Here is a 26574-nt window from a genome sequence, read left to right as displayed (position 1 = left end):
CCGAATCCATAATTGGATATGGTACTCTCATAAAATTCCTGGTGCCCAAAGCAATGCCTTCTTTTCACCAGGTTCCGGGTCAATGTCTGCTTCTTTAGGTCTTCCATGGAACAGTTGTGACTGTCACTCCTAATGCAACCTGTAGAACGACCAAAAGACAGACAAACAGATACAAAACTGGGATTAGCTAAGCACGCCTTTAACTTGAATTCCAGTATATAGCAGAGTCGACCAATACAACAGTCTTACAGTCTTCCAGTACCGGCAGGTAGGTCACCTTGGGTCTTTTTTTTTTTACCGAGGAAGCAAGCATGTAAGAATCATACGGGCATTGCTATGAGCTCTGTGACTTTGTTAAGCATGTTCTCATTGATACACGTGCGGATAAGACAATTACAACCCGTAACTGCTGACCGGGGGCAAGTGCGCTGACCAATATCATACATGCCTTGAGGCTTGTACTATCGATCGATGGAAAAGTGCAACCGAGAATGTCCACCCATAGCGTTTTCATCAATTCTTATCCATTCCTCTCAAGAATCCGTATAAACAATCCCAAAGACCCATACTCCACTTTATGTAAATTCTCGCCGTCCTTGGAACACCTTGCAGGGAAGGTCCGCCTAAGGCGTAGAGGAACGAGTTGAACTAACCTTGCGTAAAACTCACTGTGGCCCAATTATCTACTAGCACATCATGTCGACATTCTACGCACGTTTTCAAAGTTTAAAACAACCCGCTAGTGATACATTTTCGAAGTCAGCAAAAGGTGGCTCGGACTGATTCTTCCGAGAACAAAGAAACCATATCTCTCTAGTGTGTCGATAGCTTAAAGGCATGACCGGTGACAAGTAAAAATGCCACAAGGATGTTACTGAGTGACATCAATGTCAGCACCCAGCTTCGAAATTTCGTAGGCTTCGACTTCCCCCACTTTGGTGGATGTTGCGTACAAATTATACAAAGTGGCATCGCATGAATATTCATTGACATTAATGGATCTCAATTTTGCAGTTCATAGATTCAGTTCAGTTTCCTGTCAAGCAATTCAGCGCCAAAACCGGTGCGCTTTTCACGCATAAATCATTAGAGAAGCAGGGTCAGATCGACCTCATTTATTGTAGCTACTCGAAGCAGAGAAAAGGGTTCAAAAGCCAAATCAAGCCGCAAAGAATACCATGTAGTGTGGTCAAGCCGGATCAAGTGGCATATACAAGAAAGCTTTGAACTCCACAGCTACACCTCTTTCTACTCAGCACATACAAGAATACCGGAGTCAAATTTCTCTGAGTCCAATCATTAACTGAAATATGCCGAATCTCATGAGTGCAAACCACATTGACCAAGTCGAGCTGGTAGATCTGACCGCACACGTGAATGTTGTCCGGTGACGTGCTGAACGCCTCTTTCCTTTCTACTACCACCATCCCTGTCGCCTTCCAGCCTATTCGCCGTCTTCACTGTCGCCCTACACCCGGATCCTGTATTATCGCAGGATATGGCTTCACACTCTCACTGCTATAGCCTCCTCATGTTGGCCTCTTACTGGCAAACTGACACGAAGCCTAGCGATACAATTCTACAGATTGAAACTGCCATGAAAGGGTGGATATATGCGCTTGGTTCGGACACCCTCAGCAGCAATACGTCCTTGGGAATCTCGTTTGAATAGCAGGACATCTGGATGCCTCTGAGGTACGTCTCGTTGTGCTCTTGTTTTTCGATATTTAAGACATACAGTCGCCCTATATGCCATCTATGCATCACTTGGGTGTGGTCATGGTACGTCCTCCTTCATACATGCATATATTTCTGGGCTCGCTAAATCTAGGTCACGCTTGCTACTATTGTTTTCGCTCACTTCTTTTAGTAACCATAGAATCGTCGTTCCTATCAATATGTACTGATTTAATATTTTCTAATGCTTTCTATTTTGATACTATCTTCAGGCCGGGAAACCCAATTGAAGCATCCAAGCAGGACAGAAGCCAGCTGTAGGCGCAGTGGGAAGGGTACCGTAGACCAACGCTGTTGTGTAGCGTCGTAGGATTTGAATCATTTCATGTACATTAATAGTATAATAAAATAATAATAGCAATGAGATCGAGCCCTACGAAGCCTAATGGAAAACCCATGACATACCAGGCTCGAAATAGCTCGATCTGAGTTGGTAACCACATCGAGTGGAGTGAGGGCACATCCATCATTTCCTCCTGGCTTGATTTGGCTCAGAACGCCTCGACCAACTTTTCACTGGGATATATCAATGGTGAATCGCTGATAGTCTGGAAGCGGACATGGTCACACTAGGTAGACGTGTGCAAGCCTATTACTGTCCCTTATGCATTCTTTCCATGACCTTGAGACAAGTTCTGGCAAGGCTCCCTGATGCTCTTTCATTTGGTCAGCAGAGCATCGAGCTCGAGTATGATATTTCAAATTTTGACCTGATCGAGGGGCACAGCCACTTATCACATCAGGACAGAATGGAATGTCGTAGGAGAATGAACTTGAATCACCAAGAATGATGGTATGGGATAACCCAACGACAAGAAGGACACAGACGAAGCCACCAAGCCCTGTAGTAGATCTGGAGCTACAGGCTGCACATCGACATCATTTCACAAACACCTACCGACAACTGGACACTCATTCTGGAGGGAGCCTGCCAGCTTCACACATGGGGAACAAAAGTGTGAGTAGACTAGGCAGTAAGATTATACTATGGAATCACAACATCAGTAGTCTTAGTGTACTTTGCCCCGCATTGTGGTCCGGAATACCAGTCTAGACCTTCATCTTGCAATTTCTTGTTGCGTGACTCTGATTGTGGAGCATTGATCTATCATCATCGCATTCTAAAGGCTTGTGGTTCCAATTGTCGTCTCCCAAAAATTCTGAATTCATTGCATCGGTCTTCCTGCCGTAGCCGATATAAGGGATGTTTCTAGTTGCTATAAGGTGCGTGAATAATTGGCAGTTCTTCTTTCACTTTGCCTGCTGTCGTTCACCTACATTGGATTTAGTTCCAGTGCTTCCCGTTGTGCGTGAAGAAGCTGTGACATATGGTTCCGTGAAGCGATCACCGGTCATGAACTTCGGTCCTTGTTGCCCAGCCAATCCGAGCACTGATGACGCATGTTCTCTTATTCTTGATACTGCTTCCTAAGATATCAATTTTAAACTCCGTTGTGCCCGGCTATGCTAATTTCATATATGTCACGTTATTCGGCCATCAGAAGATGTCGTTCCCCGTTAAACTTACATCACTTTTTGTCTCAACCCCCACTAGCGTTTTGTGACACGTCTATAATTCACTTCTAATTCATATTTGATGCAGGCATGTCGTCTTAGGCCCTGGAGTACATCCTAACGTGCAACGATTTATCACTACTAATTGACCGCTGTAGAGCCTTCGAAGCCACGTACCATTTGTATATCTCCTGAAGGCGATGAAGAAAGCACAACAGAATCATCTGATGATTCAACCGATGAAGAACCAGACTTTCGCAATACGTGCCCCAAGGTTAACTTGGAGTTGCTGTCACTGAGAGACTTTCATACAGGCATCAGCCGAACGTTGAAGAGAAAGGCCGAGGTTGGTTGACACTTATCGTGGAGTACCATTTCAACTCAGTTGACGACATGCAGGATACTCCAATTTCAACTGGATCACCCAATTAAGAAGCCTCGTAGTCGGTGAGAATTCTACACCCATATGTAAAGACTAATTTTTCAGTCGTTGTTTAGCAGCGGGTCTTTATCTGACAGTTCCCATGGTGATATAGAGCTGGAAGTTGGAACAAATGAGCCTGATGAGTTGTTTGTATTTTTCTATCTCTTAGAAAGTTTGTGAATGATTCTTTATAGAGTGCTGGTCTATCCTTGGGGGACCACCGGTGGTGTAAATATCGGATGAAGTGACCTTGATCGCTTGAAACCAGGTGTCTATCTGAACAATAACCTTATAGAGTTAGCACTATTGTACATATCTATCAAGGTGTTCTTTTTTTGTGTCGACATTTTTTTACAGGCTCTCGCACGAAAAATTAAAAGAAAATAATCCTGCAATCGCAAGTGAGATTCACGTTTTTAGTCCTTTTTGGTACCCAAAGTTCAAAAAGTACGGCGTTTTCTCATTCACATACCTCGGACTTGCTCAAATGTTTGTAGAAACTATGACGATGTATGCCATTGGACATCAAAGATTGATATCTTTGCCAAGATGTACTTGATCGTACCGATACACCGAGGGTATTTAGTTGACGCCTGTTTCAGAGGATTGACCATGACCATCTCCCCTAGCGTCCATTGGTACCTTGCTATCGTTTACAATCCAGGGCGTATGATTTTGCCTGCTGAAACAGGGAATGAGACGTTACTCGAACCTGACGTTGAAGGTGAACAAAGGAGTAATTCTGAAACACGACAAGCTAAAGACGATGACATGTAAGAGTATTTGCTTATGACATCAGATTCATTGTTTGACTAGTCATATTTCAGAACACAGATTTTTACACTGGATTCGCTGGGCTCCAAACATGGGGGTACCTTGACGGCATTGACCAAATACCTTGTTCTCGAAGCATTGGACAAGAAAGGAGTGCGGAACATGATGCAGCCCATCACGCAATCTGCCTCTGTAAGTGTCAGAACAGAAAAAGGCAAGAAGCTTATTGATAGAACAGGTGCCAAAGCAAACGAATTCTTACGACTGCGGTATATATTTATTGCACTTCGTGGAAACATTCATGTCAGACCCATCAAGGTACTGTAAAATCATGGTAAACAATTCCTCTATGGAGCGCTATCTATCAGTGATGTTATCTGTCCCTTTTTTTCAGTCAGATTCAACTTTAACCGACAACACCCTGATCTGGGAAAGCGAAAAAATTACCACCTTCAGGGAATGTTTACACGCTCAGATCTTAGAACTTTCAGAAGCATGGTGGGCTTACATAGGAACAAAACCCAAGGATGATGCTCTGCTGGACTCACCTGGTTTCGTTGAGATTGTTGACCATAAATCAGTAGGCCCTTAGACAAGGTTCGCAGTTGTTTCAAGTCTTCAATGCATTTGGTTTGAGTTGCCATTTTTGCCTTATATAGCCCCACTTGCAGAACGACATCCGCAATATCTTCATCTCGGTCGGAAGTCCACTTTATCTCTGGTATCTAGCGTCACACCTTTTCACTGGCACGAGATTCTGGTGGCACGAAGGATTTAAGGTTGCACTACGTTTCGATTCGCCTGGTTTTATGCCTGCCTGTTCCTTTCTGCTTCCACTACCATTACAAAGAGCAAGATAGACTGCGGTTCCGTCTTAGATACATTAGAAATTTTTCTTTAGTTGTCTTATTTCATCCAGATTCACTGGATTTGCAACGGGGCTTCTCTGACTTAAGAATAGTCATTGTCTTCTTTCGATGTCTGTATGCTTATATGTGTATTTCGAAATACCGAAGTCTATACTTGCATATGTTGCAAAAAGTCCTCTAATGACATCTCTAACCTAGGCGCCTCTCCTGATATTTCAAAATCCTCCTCACCCGATTGTTCACTTAATTCTCGACTGTTCTCAACTTCTTCACTCCTCCGTGGCTCTGATTATCGCTTTATTAGACCTTTCAAATGAATGACAAAATGTGAGTGAACATACTTAGCACCAAAGGGTTATTCACGTCCTCTGGGGTTTCTTCATCGTAGTTGTTATCGATGAAGAAATCCCATTCATCTATGGTGATGATGTTATGCTCACGAAACTTGCCCAACAGTCCAAGATATATATCCCAGACACAGTCTTGTCTTATTTCGGGATTCCCAAGCTCATTCATAAAGACCTCGGCACATCGCCAAAATGATTCTGGGACCAGTTCCAACACAGGATGATCAGCTGGTGCATAAAGTTGCCTTGCAGTCTGAATGGAATCAGGGCTGAAAGTGACCTAAAAATGGACTTTCACAAATTGTTGGAGATGAATCTGTTTAGCTCTACCTTGTAATCTTGAGCGTCGAATCGCTCCGGGGCCTGCTCGATGAGCAACAGGACGCCATTTGGACGGGCTACCTTTCGATTGTGTCTTTTTTTGGTTGTGTTGTTTTTGAGGACATATTCATCCAGCTCATGTTGTAGCCAAGGAATAAAAATGTAACGAAATACCAAACTGACCGATATGTGAGCTGCTATGCATGAGAAAAGAGAGACTAATGCTTCCAAAGGGACCTTCGGATCATACCATCCTTCTTCCACACCGAACTGGAGGACACCCTCATAGCCGAAGCTAAAAGTCGCACGGAGTACACTCCAAACTATCTCAGACAGGATATTCTTCTTCTCTGCCATCCAACGGTGTTGTACGGTATTAGATAACTCCGGATCAGCCCATTGTCGCAAGAAAGTGTGAGCCCGAGCTACGTTTCCATTTTCATTACCGACGTCACTTTGAGTCAGAAGCGGGCCATCTGCAGAATTCCTGAGCTCTAAGATGCGAAGGTGACATTGTTGTACTCACATCCAAGATCTTCCACGACATCCAAGTAATATTTGCAAATCAAAATCGGATTCGAATTATTCCACCATATCTTCATCCATTTTATGACCCCAGTAAATGGATCGACACCAGCGTGAAGACAGAGACCAAATCGGTATTTCCACTTGTCGTGTTGATCAAAGCACCAACGGTCATTGACACCGGCACAATAGAATACTTTTCGCACTATGCCCTTTTGAAGTCGTCTGGCGATGAGCGCGGGCTCATTCGCATGAGTCCACTCCTTGATTGTCTCTCTGCCTGCCATGTTAGTGAGGGCGTAACAGTGATCACAGCTGGAGGATGAACCTAGAAACGTTGATACGCCGTCTACGTGTTCACACCTAGATTTTGTGATTTTATAACAATACTGTTGCAGGTCTATCCTATACTAGTCGTATATCAAGGGCTATAGTTGAGACTTCGGACTGATAGTCAAGTTAGCATGCTACTAGTCGGGTCAGGACTTAGGAATGATACCACTAGTGGGTCAGCCCTACCAGCCGACCGGACTAGCACCTCCAAAGCTAGTATGACTTAGTAAAATACGGTCACTAGTAAAGAATACAGCTGCTAGTGCCCAAACAAGAAGTAAGAACCCACACAGATCTCAACTATTCAGTCGCTAGTGGACCGATCCTGGCATGAACGCCTAAGTCAGGAGGACTAGTCACGCGAGCACTTCTGAAAGGACTTAGAAATGAACCAGTAAAGGCATAACCCTTAGCCCAGATCCGGCTAGTGTGATACAGATCTCATACGATCAGCACTAGTATAGCCGGGCTGCACCCTGATCACGATCGAGCAGTTGCTACAGGCACGGTTACCCGACTATTCGTATAGCCGTGTCACCACTGGGCAAAGGGTGCGGAAATGACCCAATAGCGGAGTCCCTCGACCCGCTATCCGACAGAAAGAACAGGCTAGGCTGACTATTGCGTGATTATTCACCATAATTCGTGACTAGCCAAGATATCCTTACCAATATTACCCCTAAAGAATCTATTTATATTTATTCTGTACCTGTCTCTGTAGTATATAAGTAGTAGAAGGGGCAGCCTCGCAGCCAGGCAAGCCATCCCCACGATTGTGACCTACTAGTCCATATTCTAGTGCCCCAATTTAAGGCTTTTGTGCTTAACCTCGACGAAGTGTCTACTAGTTGCTTAGTCACCTATAGTATTGAACGAATTGAAGTGTCTTAAAGTTACTATTCTGTCTTGGAGTGACTCAGAGCATTTCGAAGTTAGTTAAAGTATTTTCTCGGAGTTAAAGTATTTGTTCTTAGGCCAAGAGTGCCACTAGTCGAGCCTAGGGTGCCGCTAGTCAAGTGTAGACCGCTTGTGAGACCCAGTATTTGGCCCAGAGTGCCACTAGTTTTGAAGTATCAGAGTTAGACCGAGCGCAGTTGCTCAACACAAGTCACTATTCATCCAATCGTGTCTTAAAACCCTGCTAGCGCAAGTATTACATCTTGTGTAGCTCACTAGTACCAAATATATGTCTTTAAACAACCTTTCCCTGATTTGTTGAAGTCTGCAGATAGAAAGAGTAGATTGTGGTCGATTCGTAAATGTTTCTTCAATTCAAAGAATCCTGCCTTCGGGAAATGCTCCCTCAACTCTTCCATAGGTTCAGCGATCGTTTCAACGGTGTGCCTTTGCTGCCTTGTGCTTAAAAATCCCATGTGCTTCCTCATTCTTTTGAAGCTGGATAGGCTGAGCGAAACAATGTGAATAATATGAAGCAGTCAAAAAGTTGAACTTGCCCTAATGAGTACTTTGACATATCGAAAACCTTCTGTAATTCTTCGCACATAACGATGTCGCTCATACCCCCTTCCATCCTCCATAGCACCTCCAATCTAGGTCTAATAAGTTCTTCTGGAACTGGTTTTTGTTTCAATTTCAACAGGAACCTGGAAAGCTGCAACTTACCCAGCGGCAAGTACTGATTGGGCATGTTTAACGAACTTCGCAAAGAAAGTCGGAATACGAACTATAGAAAGTGGGAGGTCTGGTCTCTAACTTTGTCAGGACCAAATAAAGATGCACTGCGGAACGGAGGTTGTGGAAGTCCTTCATGAATTTCAAAGGACTATTGCTTGCTGCACACGATACGTAGAATGGAAGTACTTCTCCGTAACTTTGATGGACAGTCTCGTAAATGATTGCTTTTTCGAAAATGATGAAACTAAAAAAGTTTACAATGGACCAAAGATGTCACCGGCAGGGAGCCCTGCCTTTTATGATGACAGTACCCAAAAAACCGAAAATAGCGGTACAAAACAGATTTCCTCTTAGCTAAAATGGCTACATAGGTTTTCAATAATAATTTAAAAAATACAAAGCCTTATGGAAAAAGTTCTTCCCGGAAAAGCCGCAAATAGATATATAAGCCAGAGAGAACGGAAGGACATCTCCACACTTTCATGGATGATCCTCTCAATCTTGACATCGCTCAAACCCTAAACATGGTTGAAAGCAACTTATCCATTGTCGCTTTCACCATCACAGGAATTTTGCTAGTCATTGGTAAGGTTCATTGTTTGAAATGGGCAATCAAGGGTCACGAATTTAGGAACCTGCTGCTACCGACGAACTAACCTTCTACATTGCGTTATATTCATATCGCAACTGTGTTTTTACCGAGGTAAATAGTACATGTAAACTTGGAGTCCTTTATACTGAAACTTCCTCTTTTTTAGGCCCGGTATCGGTCCGCAAACCTGCTGGCGGTACTGAGAAAGCACATGATGGCACAGGTTATACAATTTTTATCCAAGGCCTTTCTCCTCGTACTCTGCCCATTAGTAAGTGACGAGAAACGAAGATTTGAAGGTCGGTGTTGATATTACATTCCTAGGGGTAGACAACGATTTCACTGTACGTGATGTCCTGAACGTACTCCAAAAACGTCTTGCCATGGAACCTCAGGCAGGGTGCACATTGTCCGCTCCGTTTAAATTGTATGTTGCAGGGAGATGGAGACCTCTTTTGGCCGAAGAGACGTTGGATTCATTGAATGTCCGGGACCTTTCGAACTTCTACATTTGGTACCTTCTTCCAGGGAGGTGCAGGTATGCGTTATTCTTAAATAATTGTCGGGCAAAGCTGAATTCTGGAAAGACCATGCAGATGTGTTCGACGTGACCTTCGCTCCCGATCTGAGTCCAGATCATTGTCAATACATGCGTTGTAAAAAGCGTTCCGCAACAGGAGAGCCCTACAAATTCGAGCCTAATGAAGAAAAGTTCCAAATTGAAGCCTGTCTCGCTGTGGATGGACCTGCTACTTTAAGCAAACTTGGGACTCAGACCTTAACGTTGACTACCTGCCGTGCTTGTGCAGGTCTCGCTGCTCGGAAAAGTATGTCCTTGGTTTCATTTGTTGGATTCTATTACTGAGATATTCATTTCATATAGATGCTGCTACTCAACGTGCTAGAGAGGTGTCCAAGAGTGTCGATGGACGAGCTTCCTCTTGTGAGAACCTTTTTGTTTCTGTCAATCAATACTTAAAATTGTCTTAGCAACTACAAAGCTATCTCCAGCTGTTTCGACCGTATCGCGAGCAGAGCTACAGAAAGTTCTCGAGGCAAAGAACAAAGCGGAAGCCGCAGCCGACGTTCTCTTAAAGCTTTTCCAGCAAAGTCTCACATCTTCTGGAGATGTCTTTATGATCCCTGATGCTGCCAAAATTGACCGTTGCATAAACGATGCTAAAGCGAAAGGTATGCATCTCAACTCAGCATTCTAGTTTCCTTCCCTGAATTCCTGCCATGTTAAGGAGCTCGCCCAGAGGCCAGGTTGCCAGTTGCAGTACCCTCCGGATTAAAGAAAGGTTCCTTAAGGACTGGCTATTCAATGGCTCACATTCGACACCAAAGTGACACCCAAAAGTATCGTCGATGGGCTGTAGAGGGCCAAAGTGGTGAATCGGCTAAGGTATTCATTCAGGTAAAAAGAGAAAATGGCACTAAAAAAGGACTTTCTTTCTGGGTATGGAATCCTTGTTACGTATTTGTTTTCAAAATCCTCACTGTTGGCAGAACATACAATGGGGTGTGAAGTTTCCGCCTGCAACTTCCCGCAGCGACATCACAAACCTTGTCCTTGAAAGCTTGTTGATTATCATTCATGACCACCTGAAGGTCCAAGGGTTTTCTTTCGTCGCTGGGGATTTCTTTCTGGTTGATTCAGGGTGGACCCCAATACTTGATGGGGATCCTGACGAACCAACTGAGTTGTTTTACAAAGGTCTGACAAACGGTGGAAAGAAAGGAATAGGTGGGATCAAATTCGTTCAACCTGCCCAGGAAAATTGGTACATGGTCATCAAACCTGCTACCGCTGACAAATATGACCTTTGGTCAGCTGAAGGTGAAATTACCCTGACAGTTAGTTCCTTCATTCTTTTATGGCTGGTATTAACTGACACAAGCTACAGTCTACGCCTGTAAAGAGAGCCATAAGGAAAAGGAAGGGTGCAGCTATCTCTAAGCCATCAATTGTATGTTATGTTTCTGCCGCTTTGTCAGCTTGCTAATGATCATATATAGTGTGACTCCGAGGTCAGTGAGCGAGCTATCTATTATAATGGTGATTTTAGCCCTGGAAAGAACACTCTGTTTTACGATTCCGAGGTATCAGTAGCGACAAGACCTCCACCATCAGTATCATTGGTACGAACGAAAGTGTCTAGATCTCCGCTGAGGCTGACATATTTCTTTAGGGACATGACCAGTCATCTTCCTCCTCGAAATCATCTTCGAAATGATCAGTAAGCCCTTCCTCATTCTGCCTCTTTCCTTGCTAAGTCCAACAAAGCTGTCTCCATCATCGGACTTCGAGGGAGGGCAAAAGCATGTCTGTCCTGATATTATGCCAAGTGTATGCGAAAGGTGGTTCAATGCCATTCCAGATATCATTCAGAAGGGAGGGACGTATGTAGAGGTTCAACCTCAACCGGGTAAGTTCATTTCATTGAAAATCTCACCGATACTTATAATGTGACTAGGAAAGCCAGAACATGTGGTTGAAATATGCAATATCCCTCAGTTGCGATCTGAGATCATCACCAGACTGAATTTCACCTTTCATTCTCAAACCAGAGGTCATATCTACATGGACTGGGCTGAAGGCCCTGAGAAACGCCTCGGGTCAGGCTCGTTTAAGACCACGCACCACGGTATCCTGCAAGTCGGCATCGCCTTGCATGAAGTTCAACTTCCGCAGGCACTCCAAGGCAATGTCTGTATCAAGCATCCATATCAAGGAGTTAACAGGAGCGGAGATGTCAGGAGGGTCACCGAAAGTTTCGAAAGAACTTGCATCCTTCGAGAGGCAAACACCATGTTGTGGGCGAATGCTTTACATGACATGAGCCTCGATATGGTACTCAGCAAAGCACCCTCCCTTGGCACACCTTCTGGGCCAATCCCAGATCTTCGCTTTGTGGAGGCCGCAGTTGTGATGAATTTGAAGCCTGATTCTGTCAAACCAAAGGATTGGCATGGATTTTGTGCCCTGGTGGAAAGGCTTTTGCCAGAGGATGACTTCGTCAAATACGTGTGCAATGGCACACCTCAGCCTATCGACTTGGGCTCCGACAAGCAACATCGTATTGCGGTGTTCCTATGCTTCTTGCAACATATTCAGTATCGTTTCACTAAGGAGAAGGCATTTGTTTCGGATTACCAAGGTATTTTTCTCTCAAGATTCTCAGCGATCCGTGATTAACTTTTATCAGGAGCAGGTTCCTGGTTGACCGATCCGCAGGTTATGGCAAAATCCGAGTACGTCACATGTGCTACAGTATTAGAATAGCTCTAATTCGTTTCCAGAGTCGCAGGACAGCAGCTTTTTGTGGACGGAAATGTGGATGGATCCCTAGAACATTTTGGACAACACCATCTTTGCAATGCTTGGTGTCACTGGTTCGAACTACCCGAATTCTGAAGATCGCTTCAAGTGAAGCCAGTAGAATATATTCAGTAGTGAATACCAAAGTGATGTTTTGCAAAAATCACTTGCTGCGAAAAGTAGACTTAAAACAAATGAGCTTTCAGTAAAGGGTAAGAGAAGTTATTTCTGTTGGGATTTGCAACTTCAAGCTTAAACTAGAAGATTCCCGAAGCTTCGGCTTACTCATTTTGTCATGATACTTAGATATATTTAGTACTTTTGGTAGAATATTCTAGATACATTGTGTAGTATATAAGGAGCTCATTAGGAGCTCTAGTAGCTAACAATTCAGTATTATACCTACTGCAAGCCTCCTACTGCAATAGTTCCAACAATTTCGGACTGAAGAAAGATTTACCACGCCACATTGGAATAATATGTATCGACAATAACACGTTCTTGTCTGACTATCCAGCAAATCTGATGTTCCTAGGAAGAGCCGACAAGCACAACTGTCCAAAATACCTTTATGTTTGTTTTCAGGGAGAAAGGTGAATGAGAATTTTTGAAAAGTTGCCCTACAGCGTCTTTGTACACCATTTTGAGCACGCACCAAAGAGTCATATGGAGGAAAATGCAGCCAGAACATTACATAAGCAACTAAGCTAGGTAAAGGTTGCATCGCAAACACTACGTAGCCAGGATATGCAAAAACCTGACAAAGCATTTTCTGTAGTGCATTAGTTCCCATCTCCAACTAACTTAGCTATATACAGGAAAACATGTTGCGAACACGTGATCTTTTTTTAAAGGTGCTACGAGCAGCAGAGTTGGCCTTGGTAAGATGGTGAGTGAAAAGTGTCAAAAATTCAATATATGTAATTTCATATCATGGGCCATCACAGTGAGTCCTGAACGAGCACCTTGTCATGCCTTTTATCTTTGTTCAAGAGCTTCCGTACTCTCTGTCACCCCGAAAAATTGTCAGACAAGGGATATTATCGCTATAGCACCTTTAATGGTCTTTCCCAGCCATTAGCATTCTATTATACACAGTGATAACCCATTTTCGGTACTGTCTTCCATCCCATGCACGAAAATTCGGATTTCCAACTGTTGTGACATTTTGACATACATAATTTCTAAGCCCATGAATTTAATGAGGTAGGGGGTGATTCAAAGTAATTGTAATGAAACCTGCCTGAGATTAAAAGAACTTCGTCTGTGTGGATGTTAGATGATTAAGCTGGTTTGTCAGCAAGCAATTTGAAATTTGTTCATCGGGCTCGATGTGCCCTCAGGCTGGGTTCCACTATCATTTGGGAACCTCTTATGGGCTACTGGAGAAATCACTTTTCAATATTCACTCTCAGTCTAGAGTAGAGAGCAGCTGATCCCACACAACCATTGCTGCAAGATGCTTCGATTTTATCTTAAACGCAGTGAAGCTGATTTTCATCTTTCGTGCAAAATGTGCACTTAATATGGCTCATTGAGTAGCATCGACAGTTCGCTATACTGCTAATTTCACACAGAACGGCTTCATGTAACCCACCATTGGAGAAAAGCCAGTAGTGAAGGACGAGAGATTGAGTATGCAGAAGCAGAGGCCCTTACTCTTTAAAAAAAATCTGATGAGTAAGATATGTGTTGTGATCTCACATGCTACCATATGCTGGGATTATGCTACGAGAATGTCTCTGGTCCAGCGAGGCCCTTTTGTTACCTTGCCTGTCAAGGTCTTCGATTGCTGCTTACAAAGGATACCAAGTAACATGATATTATGGCAAACTCCAAATCCATCGACACTACAGTCCTCGGTGCAATCTCGGAGGTGAACTGTTCAAAACCACCAAAGGTATGGGTGTGTTTGCAAACGCTCATTCTAATGATATTCCTTCACTCTTTTCAATTGGTTATCCACCCATCAGACTTCAAAGAGCCAGCAGGAAAAGAAAAATGGAAGGCTAATGATATGAATAAGCCTTCTGCCACCAAAAGAGCTCGCATGTAAGTCGTGTCTGCTCCCACCTTATATCGTTATTTCAGCAATTCATTGGCATCAATATGTATACCGAAGTAGACCACTAGGCAAGGTATCAAAGTCATCAATGACGACCACTAGTATATATTGCCACAAATAAATCTTTTCTTGGGGCAATAAAGAAACTCATGACCTTTCCAGGTCATCTTTTTCAGGATCTGGATGTCCCCCAATATAGAATCACATACGTTCATTCGCATACGAAGCGGTGACACATTGTCCCATAAGCCAGAGATGCCGCTCAACGGACGAATAGCCACGATGTGTCACACTTTGGGTTGTGATAGCCATGCTCTAAATTTATCATACTAATTTACCTAAGAGAAGACTTTGGGCACACTGAATAATTTCATTTCTCAGAAAGAAAATGATTTTACTTGTTAAATTATGGTATTCACGAAGTGAAAACATAACATAGTAAAGTGGAGTAAATATTTCAAAAGCGGGTAGCCTTCCATTCCTACCTATCTTTGAATGGATACGTCTTTCATCAGCCCTTAATGTATAAAATTGTCCACGTCGTATAAAGCCTCTCCAAGTCCATTTTATAGGGTATTAAAACAAGTTTAAGTCTGCCAAGATCAGCAAAATTTATCCTTTATGGTGCCCGATCTGCCTCTCCGATGTGTGCCACATGTATCATCGGCAATCGTTCTTATTAGTGAGCAGTTGTCACATTAAGTCATGCACCACATCGCTAGACATAGCTGGAAGCATGGAAACGTTGTGGTTCTGATGTGTTTTGTTGGGAACGAAGGGTGACATATTTGCAGCTTCAAGCATAAATTGAAGTGTATAAATATCGAACAAGGTGTTATGATAATCAAACTCATTCTTGTGATCACCGTTGACATGGCTCACACTATACCATTTTGTGTGGTTCTTGCACCCCCAGGAGTTCCAGGGGCAGAGCCTGGCATCTACAATAACAAGCTGTACGTTGTTAACACTTTTGTTTAACTTCGACATATTGATCGTTTTCACTAGTGTATGGATTGTCAATGGAGTTAACGGACCAAAGTGGCCGGTCGCTGTCTATTGTCAGCGTCACGATCAGGCAATGGCGTTGAACAGTTGTTTAAACCCGTTCATAGCATTGCATGGAACAGAAGACCCGGCATCATTTCGTTCCTCTCTGCGAGGTTGGGAAGACTGGCCTGGTATTACTGCCCTCTTCGATCAGAATGGGACAACCTTTTGGTCTGTAATCTTTGGAGCCAGATCGGGAATCTTTTATCAAGAGTGAGTTGGATGTCAATGACGAGGACATGTTTTCATGATTTTTAGGGCACACGCGACTGAGCAGATGGAGCGCTCCCTACCTCAATACAGGGCAGCGTTTGGGTTTGATTGATTTGAAAACGCATTAATCTGCCAGATGTCTCGATCAAGCAATATTGTTGGTCTTCTTGACAGGTTACCTCGTCCTCACATCGCCCCACCCCGTCCCCACCTCAATCAGCTGTCGGTCCCCAGTCCTGATGTTCCCTCGCCAGGAATTTTGGGAGGATCGTTGTCGCAGAAGCAGAAGCAGAGGCAGTCCAATGCCGACATCTCACACTCGAAGATGCCCACCAGTCAGTGATTATTTTCGCGTTTGTTTGATGTTTCATTTTTGTCTGATTACATGTAGGCCACGGAAGCCCATCGAAAAGTTCTCACCTGACTTCCACTGTCCATGTCACCAACAGCAGCAACAACGAAGTATTTTCTACTACAAGTTGGTATCGCACTTTTCACCTTGGGGATGGCAATTGATTTTTAAGTTCCAGCTCATAGGAATGTCCACGATGCTGTTCGTCAAGGACCTATTGGACAAGAGTCACTGCAAAAAATGTCCCGGGCATCCCTACGTCTTCCAAGGCTTCTTTGACTGTACTTGGATATCTATCAATACCCCGAGGTCTTAATTTCGCAATACTTGGACATGGCGGAGGATCGTGATGACTTTGTTGAGGCCATGTCATTTAATGGTGTCCCAGAAGAGGCTGGTGGTTTTATTTGGGACTTGTACTTGGGACTTCTGGGTTTCTAAAATTTTCATTTGTTTTTAAATGTACTATTTCATGCAAATAGAATGGAATACAACCAGGGAACATCCTTCTCTTGATTATTTAGTGCTTTGGCTGACATCACCACAATATGAAACAGCACACTTTCAACTGTTGTGGACATATCTGCAGCCCATGGACGAAGAACCGTGTCATTAATGGCTGTTTAAATGAATATCGGAACAAAAATTTATCATCTCAGAGTAGACGTAGATGCAGTTATTGGTTCCATACGTGATCACTACTTAAGGATAAATTGATTTAAAGAATAGGTTTCAAAGTAGTCTGAATCTGTTTTGTCCATCACCCCAGTGAGGAGAACATGAATTGAGGTTGGTATTTCAAAAACCGGCGAGGACCAAAACCAGCATAAGTACTCATGTTCAACTTTGGTAGTTCTGTAGACTTCTTTCAACACCCGTTCGTAAGAGGTATCTCATTTTGTTGTCGATAATTTGTCTGTGATGCATGATGCTTTATTGATGAAAATATTATTGTACAGTCAATGTACAGTAGTGAAATGTACCAATGTCCCAAATATGTGGACTCGAGGTGAACAAAATAGACCCCAAAGAAACGCAGATCAACCAACTTCTGGCTGCAAGGATGGATTATGCATCACAATGGCAAAATTTCTTGTATTTAGAGACCTGTAGATTATTCCACAATCGCTGGAAATTGTCAAAGAACCATTGCCTATTTCAGTATAATTGTTCAGCCGGGATCATTGCACAGCACAAATTTCTTTCCCATGCTTTGCTGTTCTCCCTTTAACCACCACTATGGCAACAAACAGTCCTGAAGGCATGCAGCTTCAAAATAGTCTCGGTAAGACTATTTCTCTATCTTTGTTACGTGTTCACAGTGATTTCTCATGACATCATTCTGAGAAAATTGCGGGTTTCGATGACTATTGTTTCTAAGTCCATTTTGAAATAGGAGCATCGAGGCAGATGCCCAGCTTAGTCATCAAAAGTTCATCGAGGTTCACGTGCTGACGTGATTTCAGTAACAGGATATACAGCTGCGAAACAATCTCCGTTGGTTTGGTCACTTCCAGTTCATTGCAAGCTATTCCTACTTTCACACCTCAATCCCGATCTTTGGTATGAATTGCACGTGGAAGAAAGTCATCAGAACGCGGACATATTGCAGTTCGGGATGGCAATGGGAAGATCGTTGAAGTCTGTGGCCGACAAGGACTGGGACAAAGGCCATCCGTCTCAAAAGTGCATAGACAGCATCAGCGGAGGTCGCAATGCAAATAAATCTACAGGTCAGCTGAAAACCCTTGTGCTTGTAAAGGCGATGGATATCGCTGCTGGATTTCTTCGATTGCCATGTCGTTCCTATTATCCAAGTTTTAAGAAGTCGCTGACGTTTGATGAGCGTCAACTTGGGGTACGTTCCAGTTCCATTCCTTTGTTCAAATTTTCTTATCACATGTTTTAAGTTTTTGAGAAGGCTAGAAGGCTGGACGCACAAATTAGACGAAATTGCGACTTCTCTCCATATGTACAATGAAAGAAGAATGGTCCCCCTTCCTCCTCTACAGCCAGACGCGACAATGAATCACGAGATTCTGCACGCAGATATATGTTTGCTTGCGAATCATTGGAAACACGAATCGGTGAAAAATTGGCTGAAGGTCCTGTGCGTATTGGATGGCGTGGCTTTTCACATCCGATTACTATGTTATGTGAGCAGGTCCCATTCTGCGTTCTTCTTTGGCCTAACGTTTGACTCAGCATAATGGAGTGGAGCAGACAACACTTTGGCAACGGTAGGTTCTTCTGGTATCAAACAGGCAATCTTCTCACTTGCTTTTAGGTTTATCAACGATAATTTTGACCACCCTGACGTCAAAATGATCATGGGAAATGAAGAAACAATAAAACGGTTCAAAAAGAATTTACTGCAGTGGAAACAAGCCTTCACGAACGCTGTCACAATATCCCCCCTTGTGCTCATCATGGGCCAAGGAATGGGCCAAACATTGAACACCCCTCTTGCCTTACAAGTGAGTTCGATCGTACATTTCTAGTTATTTCGCTTGACACCCCATCTAAGGTTGGGGGACGTCTGTCTTCAATTGGGAAACCAAAGCTGATCCTTCGTGTTGAAGAAATCTTGTGGAAGTCCATCGTTGGTATAGCTTGGGGCTCGTGGATGAGCAAAATTGCATTGAGTAAATTTTTGGCCGAAGTGCAGCCGTTGGTTGAAAAGATGCTGGATTCCAAGGCTATGTCAAAGGATGGAGCAAAGAGGGGATGGGTAGGATATGAAGGGGAGGATACGTGGTTTGAAGATTCAATCACATTCATCCAACAGAACGTTGTTCCTGGTCTGGAAGCCAAAATCGGAGCCGAAACAAGCGAATGGCTCATAAGCAGCAGATCACTCTGGATTGGAAAGGGCGGTCGCAAGAAGGACCCAGTACAACGAGGCAGAAGCAGTTCTTGTCCTCCCCGATGGTCAAAGCCTCAGCGAAAGTCTCAAAGCCTCTCCCCTTCACGATATTCGGCTCGAAGGCCAGCCTTCATGCGTGAATTGATTTCGAAGATCTGTTGCATCTTGACTTACTGAGTACATGCATGGGGTCACAAACATTATCCAAATTTCGATGAAAGGCCAGAGTGGCAATATCCACCTACGTTGCCCCCTCTCACTGTTCGAGACCTCAAGCAAATTCCTGTCGGAGCTATCATCATCGGTGCAATGCCCCCCATTCGCAAGGATCCTCTGAAAACAGCATTTTCTTTATCCCATAAACAGAAAATAATTCACGAGAGGAAGCTCTCACAAGACCTGGATGCAGGCTGGCATCAGTTGATGTTAATGGCGCCCTCTCTGAGAATGGGCCAGGTGCAGGATGCGGCACCATCTCTCTCCCGCAGAAAAAGGCAATGGTCGAGCACTGTTGGCAAGCTTGATACCAGAGAAAGGTCCAAGAAAGCCAAGCTTGATCATGGTCTGTCCCGTTCTTTGCACCCAATTACTTCTCCGCTCGTTTGGGCTCCTGCCAAAAAGCAATACAGGACATTCGACTATTATCTGTTGATCTCTAATGTATGTATCCCTGGTATCTTCTGCATACTACTACCTTATTATAAGTCTCTAGGAAACTGATGATCACCTTGCGCTTGCTGGGTGGAACACTTGTGTAAGGACTGATGCAAGCGGAGGTCCACTCTACCGGTTGAAAGAAACTGGGAAGGCGGCAGATGAATCGATGATCGTGACCCTGAAACAATCTTCGGCCTTGAAAAATCATCAAGGGACTCTCAAGACCTTCCGCCACTACAACATTCTCCTGTATGACACGAAAACTTTGCCACTTACATGGTCTTTGGCGTCCCTTTCTGAGATTGGCAACATTGATATTCTTCAAGAAGTCCAAGGTTTCTTCTGTTTTCTTCCTTCATTATGAAATGGTCTTTTAATACGCTGCACTACCCCAGACCATCACCGGCGCAGCTCCAACGACACGATGGAGCAACTTCACGTCTCTGTTTCCTTACGTGAAATGTATGAAGAAGGCCTTTTGGAGGATGGTCGCATCTTGAACGCTTTGTCTCTACCTTGCAGCACTTCATACAGCGGTCACCCTTTACAGTCGTAAGGCACAATTTATCTCGTGTTTGCTAAAATGGTGATGTCTTTTAGGATTGTTTTGAGTCACATACGAGCATTCGAACAGACGTCTGACCTACCTGAGGACATCTATACAGCGGAGTATCCTGTCTCGGTGACAAGTTTCTGGTTGGTTGCCACTGAAAGGAGCCATTAGTTACATTCATCCAGATTGTTTTGGTGTCGGTACCATCATTGAGGTTCTTTGCAGGCGGAAGTTGTGGTACGTGTTTAAGCATGGTGGATGTAATAATAGACAGGACAGCCGTATCGATGAGTACATTAATGATTGGGCACCTGGATTTATTCCAGATCCAGAGGAATGGACTGCAGAGGTTGTCTTGCTTGAACCTGGTTCTGCCTTGTACGTCATCATGCCCTATCTGTCTTGAAATGCGCTAACACAGATGCAGCTACATGCATCCCAACACTCACCATGCAGTGGTGACCCTGGAGAATTCCATCGTAAAAGGTCACCATTTCTACTCCACGGTCACACTCTCGAAAACTGTCTTGGGCTGGGTTCATACCTGTATGCTCGGTTATACTATTACAAACATTTTGCATGTTGAGCTCCAGGAGGTTCTCCTTCGTATGATGTGCTACTTTGGTGCAGTGATCAGTGATCAAGGACCTGAAAGTAAGTAAAAATCTCGCAGTGACTGTCCTTCTGGTCCTGATAAATGGTATCAAGATCATGACACAGATATTCCCACCATGACAAGAGATGGACCTCTTGACTTCATTGCGTTAGGAAATCTCTGTCTATTTGCACCTGCCTTGTACGCCTGTGTCACTGAGACCGAGGGAGACTCGAAACCTGCAATTGCCATGGCAGCCGGCGCATACATATCCACAATACAGTGTTTGCAGATGAAATATTGTCTGGTTTTTCTCGATGATGACAAAGATGTTGCTGTGCAGTCCCCGGAATCAATGATGCGTGTCAATGACCGGGTCACCCTGAGTGTTGGGTCCCTGGATATCGCTGATTTTGCTAGGAGCTCTGCTGCTCATTTCAGGCGATCTTTGATTCTTTACGCTGAGACGGCTTTGCAAGCACAGAGGGCTTTAGGACAACATGAATCGGTCTTGTTCGATACTGAGATGTTTCAGCAAGATATTAAGGATGCCATGGAAACCTATTTGCAGATGGAGCTATCATCTGAGTTCCTCAAGGCTTACAAACGCCGGAAGAGGAAGGTTTTGCTCCTTAGGCCAATATTTTTGGTTCGGCAAAAGGCTGAAGTCCTACGTACGTGAGGTGGTTTCCTATCCTGACTGGTCTGACCTGTTGCATAGAATCTGATGCCCTGGAGGATTGGTCGGAAACCGTCGACTATGATTTGTCTGATGGTGAAGAAGAGGACCCTAAGGACGAAGAAGACTACCCCCCAACCAATGTTTCAAACATAAATGATGGGGATTCAAGTGGCATGGATATGACCGGGGATGATGATGATTCACAGGACAAGTCAGAATCGACATCAGAGAGAGATTCTAATGCTGGCTCAGAATACAGGCCTGGACTCTGAGTGTCTTTAATGAACAAAAGTATAAATACCTTGTCAAAAACATTGTGAATTGTTCTATGTGAAACGGTGTGATTGTATGTGATGTCTCAGTATATTGGTTGATGTTTGGTGATTGTGGTCTTAGCCGAAGGTGAAAGTTTCCCTATCAGATGTGCTCAGTTGTGTGAAATTTTTCTGTTCTGAGTGTGATTCCTTCACGGTTGCAGTGGGAAAGCTATGATTTGATCTTGAATCATTACATAATGATGTCCAAAACCTCCGAGTTTCCTCCGAGCTGTAGACGATGAAATGCCTAAGTGACTCGGGTTTCTTATCGGCTTTCCTCACCCTTGCGATAATCATTCCTTCCTCTCCGCTGCATGTCACTCGGTGCCTGTAAACATATCTTCGATTGTAAAGATGGAACTTGGTTGTAGTGGTGGAACTGCTCGACGTCCTCTTCGTCGTTTTGGCGAAGGTAAAATGCTGGTTCTGCCATCGATGAAAATAGACATTACTCCATATCCTAGTAACACCATCGGCAAATCGGATATTATGTTCTAGGTATCCTTGTTACCATGTCGCCGGTCCCGTATACTTATTGGTCTTAACCTTGAAAGAAATGTTTTGTTACCCTTGCTCCCACAGGGGAGTCGAGAGTTTGTCTTAGGCATACAATGTACTATCTGCTGTATGGGTATCCAGGAAGCGTGATAGCTCTCTCAAAAGGATGGAAGGTCGGTGCACTGCCGACATCCGTAGGTCTTCTGAGATAATTGCCAGCATAGGATAGGGTTACAGCAGTTTTCATAAATATGCGGAATCCCTGTTTTGAAAAATCTGTGTGGTCCTATTTACACCCCATGTCGGCCTGGTAAGAGAAGCACTCATGATCAGCACTCAGCTTTGAGGCAATTTTATCGTCTTGCATTCAGAACGCGCATTTATATCCTATATTGATCTTATATCATTTGTTTTCTGGGGATAATTACCACTGGAATATATATGCCGACATAGTATGGTCAAATTACAGACTTGCAATATAAAGAATTGCCAGGAGTGAAGACAGTCATGGTCTGACAGACTGATATCAATACCGCTGTGGAGATGCAGAGTCCGACAATGGATGCATGTCAGCACCTCAGCATGGCATATCAGCCTATCTTGCAAAAGAATGTCACTGCAGTCTATGAGGCAAACATTAAATGGACCGAATCCAGGAGTTGAAGACTCAGATGTTGAATGTTGGTTCTCAAAGGTTTTGTCTCGCTCCTGCCTGCATAGTACATCGCAACCATATGATATGCCACAGGAGTTGGGTACAGCTGATAAATATCTTCTACACCTTTAGAAACCTGACAAGGGCATCGCAGAACAGATGGTACTGTTTCGGGGCATGGTAGTGGTGGAAAGAGAGAAGGCCGGGGCCCTGCGATCCAAATACAACCACATAACTTTTTCAGAACTGGAATTCCACATAATTATGAAAAGCGCTATAATGGGAGATTCAATGATGGCGATCAGTCTTTACATAATTCCGGTTCGGTAAGTACAGTCATCACCCGGTCTATTGTACAGGCAAATTTCTGCAACATTTTTAAGCTTCCCTCAGAATTCTTTCATTCTATAAAGCAATTCACATTATTTAGCATATGCTCAAGAGTATATATTATAATTTTGAGGTGATTCAATGGTGATTTGATGGTGTGGTGAAATTTTTTGTCCAAAGTCCCAAATTACCAGCTACCGGGACTTTTGTACACTGGATCCCATGCACCAAATTTGGGCCATGGTTTCCTGGTTTGGATGATTTTCTCACAGCTCTGACCAGTCGTTTCACCTATAACACCACAGCAACTGATCTTTGACCCATGGCCCCGCAGGACAATTTCATCCTTTTAACTTTAAAATCAATTTTAAGCGTTAATATATGCACCCCACTGCCTTCACCCTTTCTCTAAACCTATATTGGTGTTTTGCCAAAATTCATACTCTTCACTATTGATTTCTTCCTGACTGATACATGGACTCTTACCTTGATTTTTGTTAGCCATATGATAACCTATATGGTATTCCATCAAAAATAAAATTGAGGTTGTTTGAGAGTGAAATAAGAAGTTATATTGAAATGTACAAAGAAGTAGTGGTGTTCAATAGACTGTACCAGATGACGAAAGCCAAACGAAAAAGCACGTTGAAGTATATCCTATCTGAGTTGTCACACAAATTTTAACATCTTCCACATTTTTGATATCAGTGTGATGTATGACTGAATTTCCATAATAAAATGCAGGTCTGTGCAATGGCCTAATGGGTGCAAAGTATTGAAGTTAGGTGTATGAACTCAATCAAGCTTATTAATTGCACGATGTACACTATTACTGGCCCAAAAAATGACACATTTCTTCCAATGAATACAAAGAAAGTATTCAATTTTAAATATGGTGAGGGTTTATATAATGTTGTCTGAAAAAACTACTAAAGGATCTTCTGCGCATATTGAATGCTTTAGTTTTGGAACAGTTAAGAATTAGTAGAGGAGCTCAATACTATAAAGTGAACATATGTAGGGAGTTCACAATTAACATAATACCGTTTCTAGTTGCATCAAATCATTTTCTCCCTTCACTTTAACCCCTCCTCTTCTACCTGTGTATGCTCCATATGTTTCTCCACGTTCTTTGCCCTTCTATAGAACTCCAAAATTAGAACAGAATGACAGTCATGTGGGCAATGATGTCAGATAGATCACAAAGATGTGGCAACATCTGATAACAATCTCTTTTCCATACTTCCACCAGCCCGCAAAATGACATCTGTTATTGGTGCGGATGCTCACTATTATGGATCAAGCACTTTTACCTTGCAAGCAACCCCTGCACGCCCAGAGGTTTTGAAAAGGGGGGCTTCCAAATCGCAGCCAGCTGACATCACAAAAGGCATGACTGATATGAAACAGAACCTACGAGACCTCACTCTTGTTCCAAAGGCTGCTGAAGCCTCCCCTCCCCCATCGCCATTTCATGATGCTCCTCTCGAGCTACGAGGCTGGCTGAAGGGTCTGGATGATTGTCTTCCTGGTGAAGTGTATGAGAAAGTTCTTGACTCCGAAAGTCAGTCACGGATGGAGGAAAACTTTGAGAATGTATCTGAAGCAGTTCATGGTTGGTAAGTACCTTTGCCATTTTATTTTATGGAGGACCTCACATTTTAGTTAGCTGGGAATTTCTCAAAGACAAAGTAATTGTTACAATTCCTTGTGTCACCCACGATTCCACACTAGATACTATTGCAGCAGCATTACATGCTAACTGGCATGCCACCATCGGATTGAGGATCCTAGCTGGCACTCATATCCCTCTCTCTGAAGGCCATTGGAAAGGGCCAGATATTCTCATATTTGACCGGGGACTGAATTGGGAGGACCCTGAAAAATCTTCCAATCGATTACAACTGGCCGGTAGTCGTATTCGAGGTTGCTTACTCCGAGTCGAAACCCAGAGTCAAAAAGGATATCCTTAGACTCATGTTCGGCACACACGGCAGAGCACTGATGGGCATAGCCATCAAGTTGAAGTACAATGACGAAAGGCTCATCAGTGTCGAGATCTTCGTGTATTATTTCTCAGGAGAAGGCAACTTCTTTCCTGAAGAAGCGGAGCCATTTAGCGCCAGTGAAATCTATGTCAACCAGGACGGGAAATTGTATCCTATTTCAGAGAGGCACAAGGAAGACAAGTTGTTCCAAATGGTCTGTGCAGAAGTAAAAGGCAAAAGGCATTTTTATGAGTGCTCCTTGGCCAGTAATTGGATTGTAAGATTTTTTGTTGCTCCTGTGCTGTCCAATTGTTTATTTCTGGCCTCCAGATTGATGACAATCACCACAGTTCCAAAGAAGACCTCGTAATCCCACCCGATTTTTTGAAGCATGTACCTGATAGAACAAAAATGGTTATATCTGCTGACAGCCTCTGGTCCGATCTCAAAAAGGGATACCAAATGACCGGATACTTCAATTCGGTTTTCGAGCATTTCAAGAAAGATGGTATGCCTGGTAACGAGTTAAAAATCACCTGCAAACGACAGGGATTGCATGATGGGGATGTTCACAGGAGTGATGGAAGTGAAGAGCAGGTGAAGAAGAAGGGAAAGCACCATTAGTTCATCTTTAGTTTTTACACATTTGGAATTCTAGTGTAGTATCTTCACGCAAATATCTTTTGTATATGTAACAGTCGCTGCAAATATGTTACCATGCCAATAATGTGATATCAGGAATTTGAGAATAGATGAAGCTTAAGTAGCAGTCGTCATTGTGGTCAAAAGGCTTCAAAGGTGTAAGCGCTGTAAACGTAGTAGGCAATCAGGCCGGGTATACACCGAGTTCGACTTTTCAATAAATCCTGCCTTTTCCTTACAGATGCATAAGGGTCCAGACTGTTCTTGAGTACACGGAACCTGTGTTTTCATCACGATTGCCAGACCCAAGGTACGAGGGTCCCGGCAACCCGACTATGACACAGGTCTCTGGCTTGTTGAGGCCCACCCCAAACCTGGCTTTTTACTTGGGATATTGGTTGGACCTCTAAGTTGAAGGCAAAGCATTTTGATTATTTTATTAGAATTCTCCTACTTGTATGAGTTATGGTAATCTCTCTGGGGAGAGTGTAAGAGCAATGAAACAGAAGCTCCGTTCTCCCCAGGGTCTTATAAATATGATGAAAAGGGGTAGCTGATCATGTCAGTGTGAATCCCATGGAAGCAGGATGCGTTTAAACCTCTGGTGCTGCCGATGCTCTGAACCGTGACTTCCTGTTGGGATTTGGCAACCCGGCATCATGCCGAAGTTGCTTATTAAGGTAGAAGTAGTAGGAAAAGCATGGAAAGTTCTAGTAA

At 43.5% G+C, this 26574-nt stretch overlaps 6 protein-coding genes across 6 annotated transcripts; 4 read left to right on the top strand and 2 right to left on the bottom strand.

The window, feature by feature from the left end:
* Window positions 1–5467: 5467 nt before the first annotated feature.
* On the bottom strand, window positions 5468–6799 carry EV420DRAFT_1648415 (uncharacterized protein; the record flags this gene model as incomplete). Its single annotated transcript, XM_060478160.1, has 4 exons — window positions 5468–5604; window positions 5661–5946; window positions 5997–6463; window positions 6514–6799. The coding sequence occupies 4 exons, from the start codon at window positions 6797–6799 to the stop codon at window positions 5468–5470; spliced, it is 1176 nt and encodes a 391-aa protein (XP_060325419.1).
* A 1058-nt stretch (window positions 6800–7857) lies between these two features.
* On the bottom strand, window positions 7858–8493 carry EV420DRAFT_1484332 (uncharacterized protein; the record flags this gene model as incomplete). Its single annotated transcript, XM_060470064.1, has 4 exons — window positions 7858–7904; window positions 8047–8249; window positions 8312–8420; window positions 8469–8493. 4 exons carry the CDS (start codon window positions 8491–8493, stop codon window positions 7858–7860), a joined length of 384 nt encoding a protein of 127 aa, XP_060325418.1.
* A 3163-nt stretch (window positions 8494–11656) lies between these two features.
* On the top strand, window positions 11657–12271 carry EV420DRAFT_1277115 (uncharacterized protein; the record flags this gene model as incomplete). The annotated part of the gene is made up of 1 exon (XM_060468003.1): window positions 11657–12271. One exon carries the CDS (start codon window positions 11657–11659, stop codon window positions 12269–12271), a length of 615 nt encoding a protein of 204 aa, XP_060325417.1.
* A 3061-nt stretch (window positions 12272–15332) lies between these two features.
* Window positions 15333–16238, top strand: EV420DRAFT_1484330 (uncharacterized protein; the record flags this gene model as incomplete). The annotated part of the gene is made up of 4 exons (XM_060470063.1): window positions 15333–15415; window positions 15468–15722; window positions 15897–16057; window positions 16114–16238. 4 exons carry the CDS (start codon window positions 15333–15335, stop codon window positions 16236–16238), a joined length of 624 nt encoding a protein of 207 aa, XP_060325416.1.
* Window positions 16239–17313: 1075 nt separating this feature from the next.
* EV420DRAFT_1648412 (uncharacterized protein) lies at window positions 17314–21699 on the top strand (the record flags this gene model as incomplete). The annotated part of the gene is made up of 14 exons (XM_060478159.1): window positions 17314–17359; window positions 17541–17932; window positions 17985–18230; window positions 18280–18314; window positions 18362–18551; window positions 18602–19076; window positions 19119–19600; window positions 19653–19932; window positions 19993–20149; window positions 20198–20286; window positions 20336–20528; window positions 20578–20804; window positions 20859–21419; window positions 21467–21699. The coding sequence occupies 14 exons, from the start codon at window positions 17314–17316 to the stop codon at window positions 21697–21699; spliced, it is 3606 nt and encodes a 1201-aa protein (XP_060325415.1).
* A 2788-nt stretch (window positions 21700–24487) lies between these two features.
* On the top strand, window positions 24488–25839 carry EV420DRAFT_1720535 (uncharacterized protein; the record flags this gene model as incomplete). Its single annotated transcript, XM_060479752.1, has 3 exons — window positions 24488–24846; window positions 25102–25492; window positions 25546–25839. 3 exons carry the CDS (start codon window positions 24488–24490, stop codon window positions 25837–25839), a joined length of 1044 nt encoding a protein of 347 aa, XP_060325414.1.
* Window positions 25840–26574: the final 735 nt, after the last annotated feature.

The sequence above is a fragment of the Desarmillaria tabescens genome (genome assembly GCF_030435595.1).
Source record: "Desarmillaria tabescens strain CCBAS 213 chromosome Unknown EV420scaffold_50, whole genome shotgun sequence".
Classification (NCBI taxonomy): Eukaryota; Fungi; Basidiomycota; class Agaricomycetes; order Agaricales; family Physalacriaceae; genus Desarmillaria; species Desarmillaria tabescens.
This window is presented reverse-complemented; position numbering and strand designations above follow the sequence as displayed.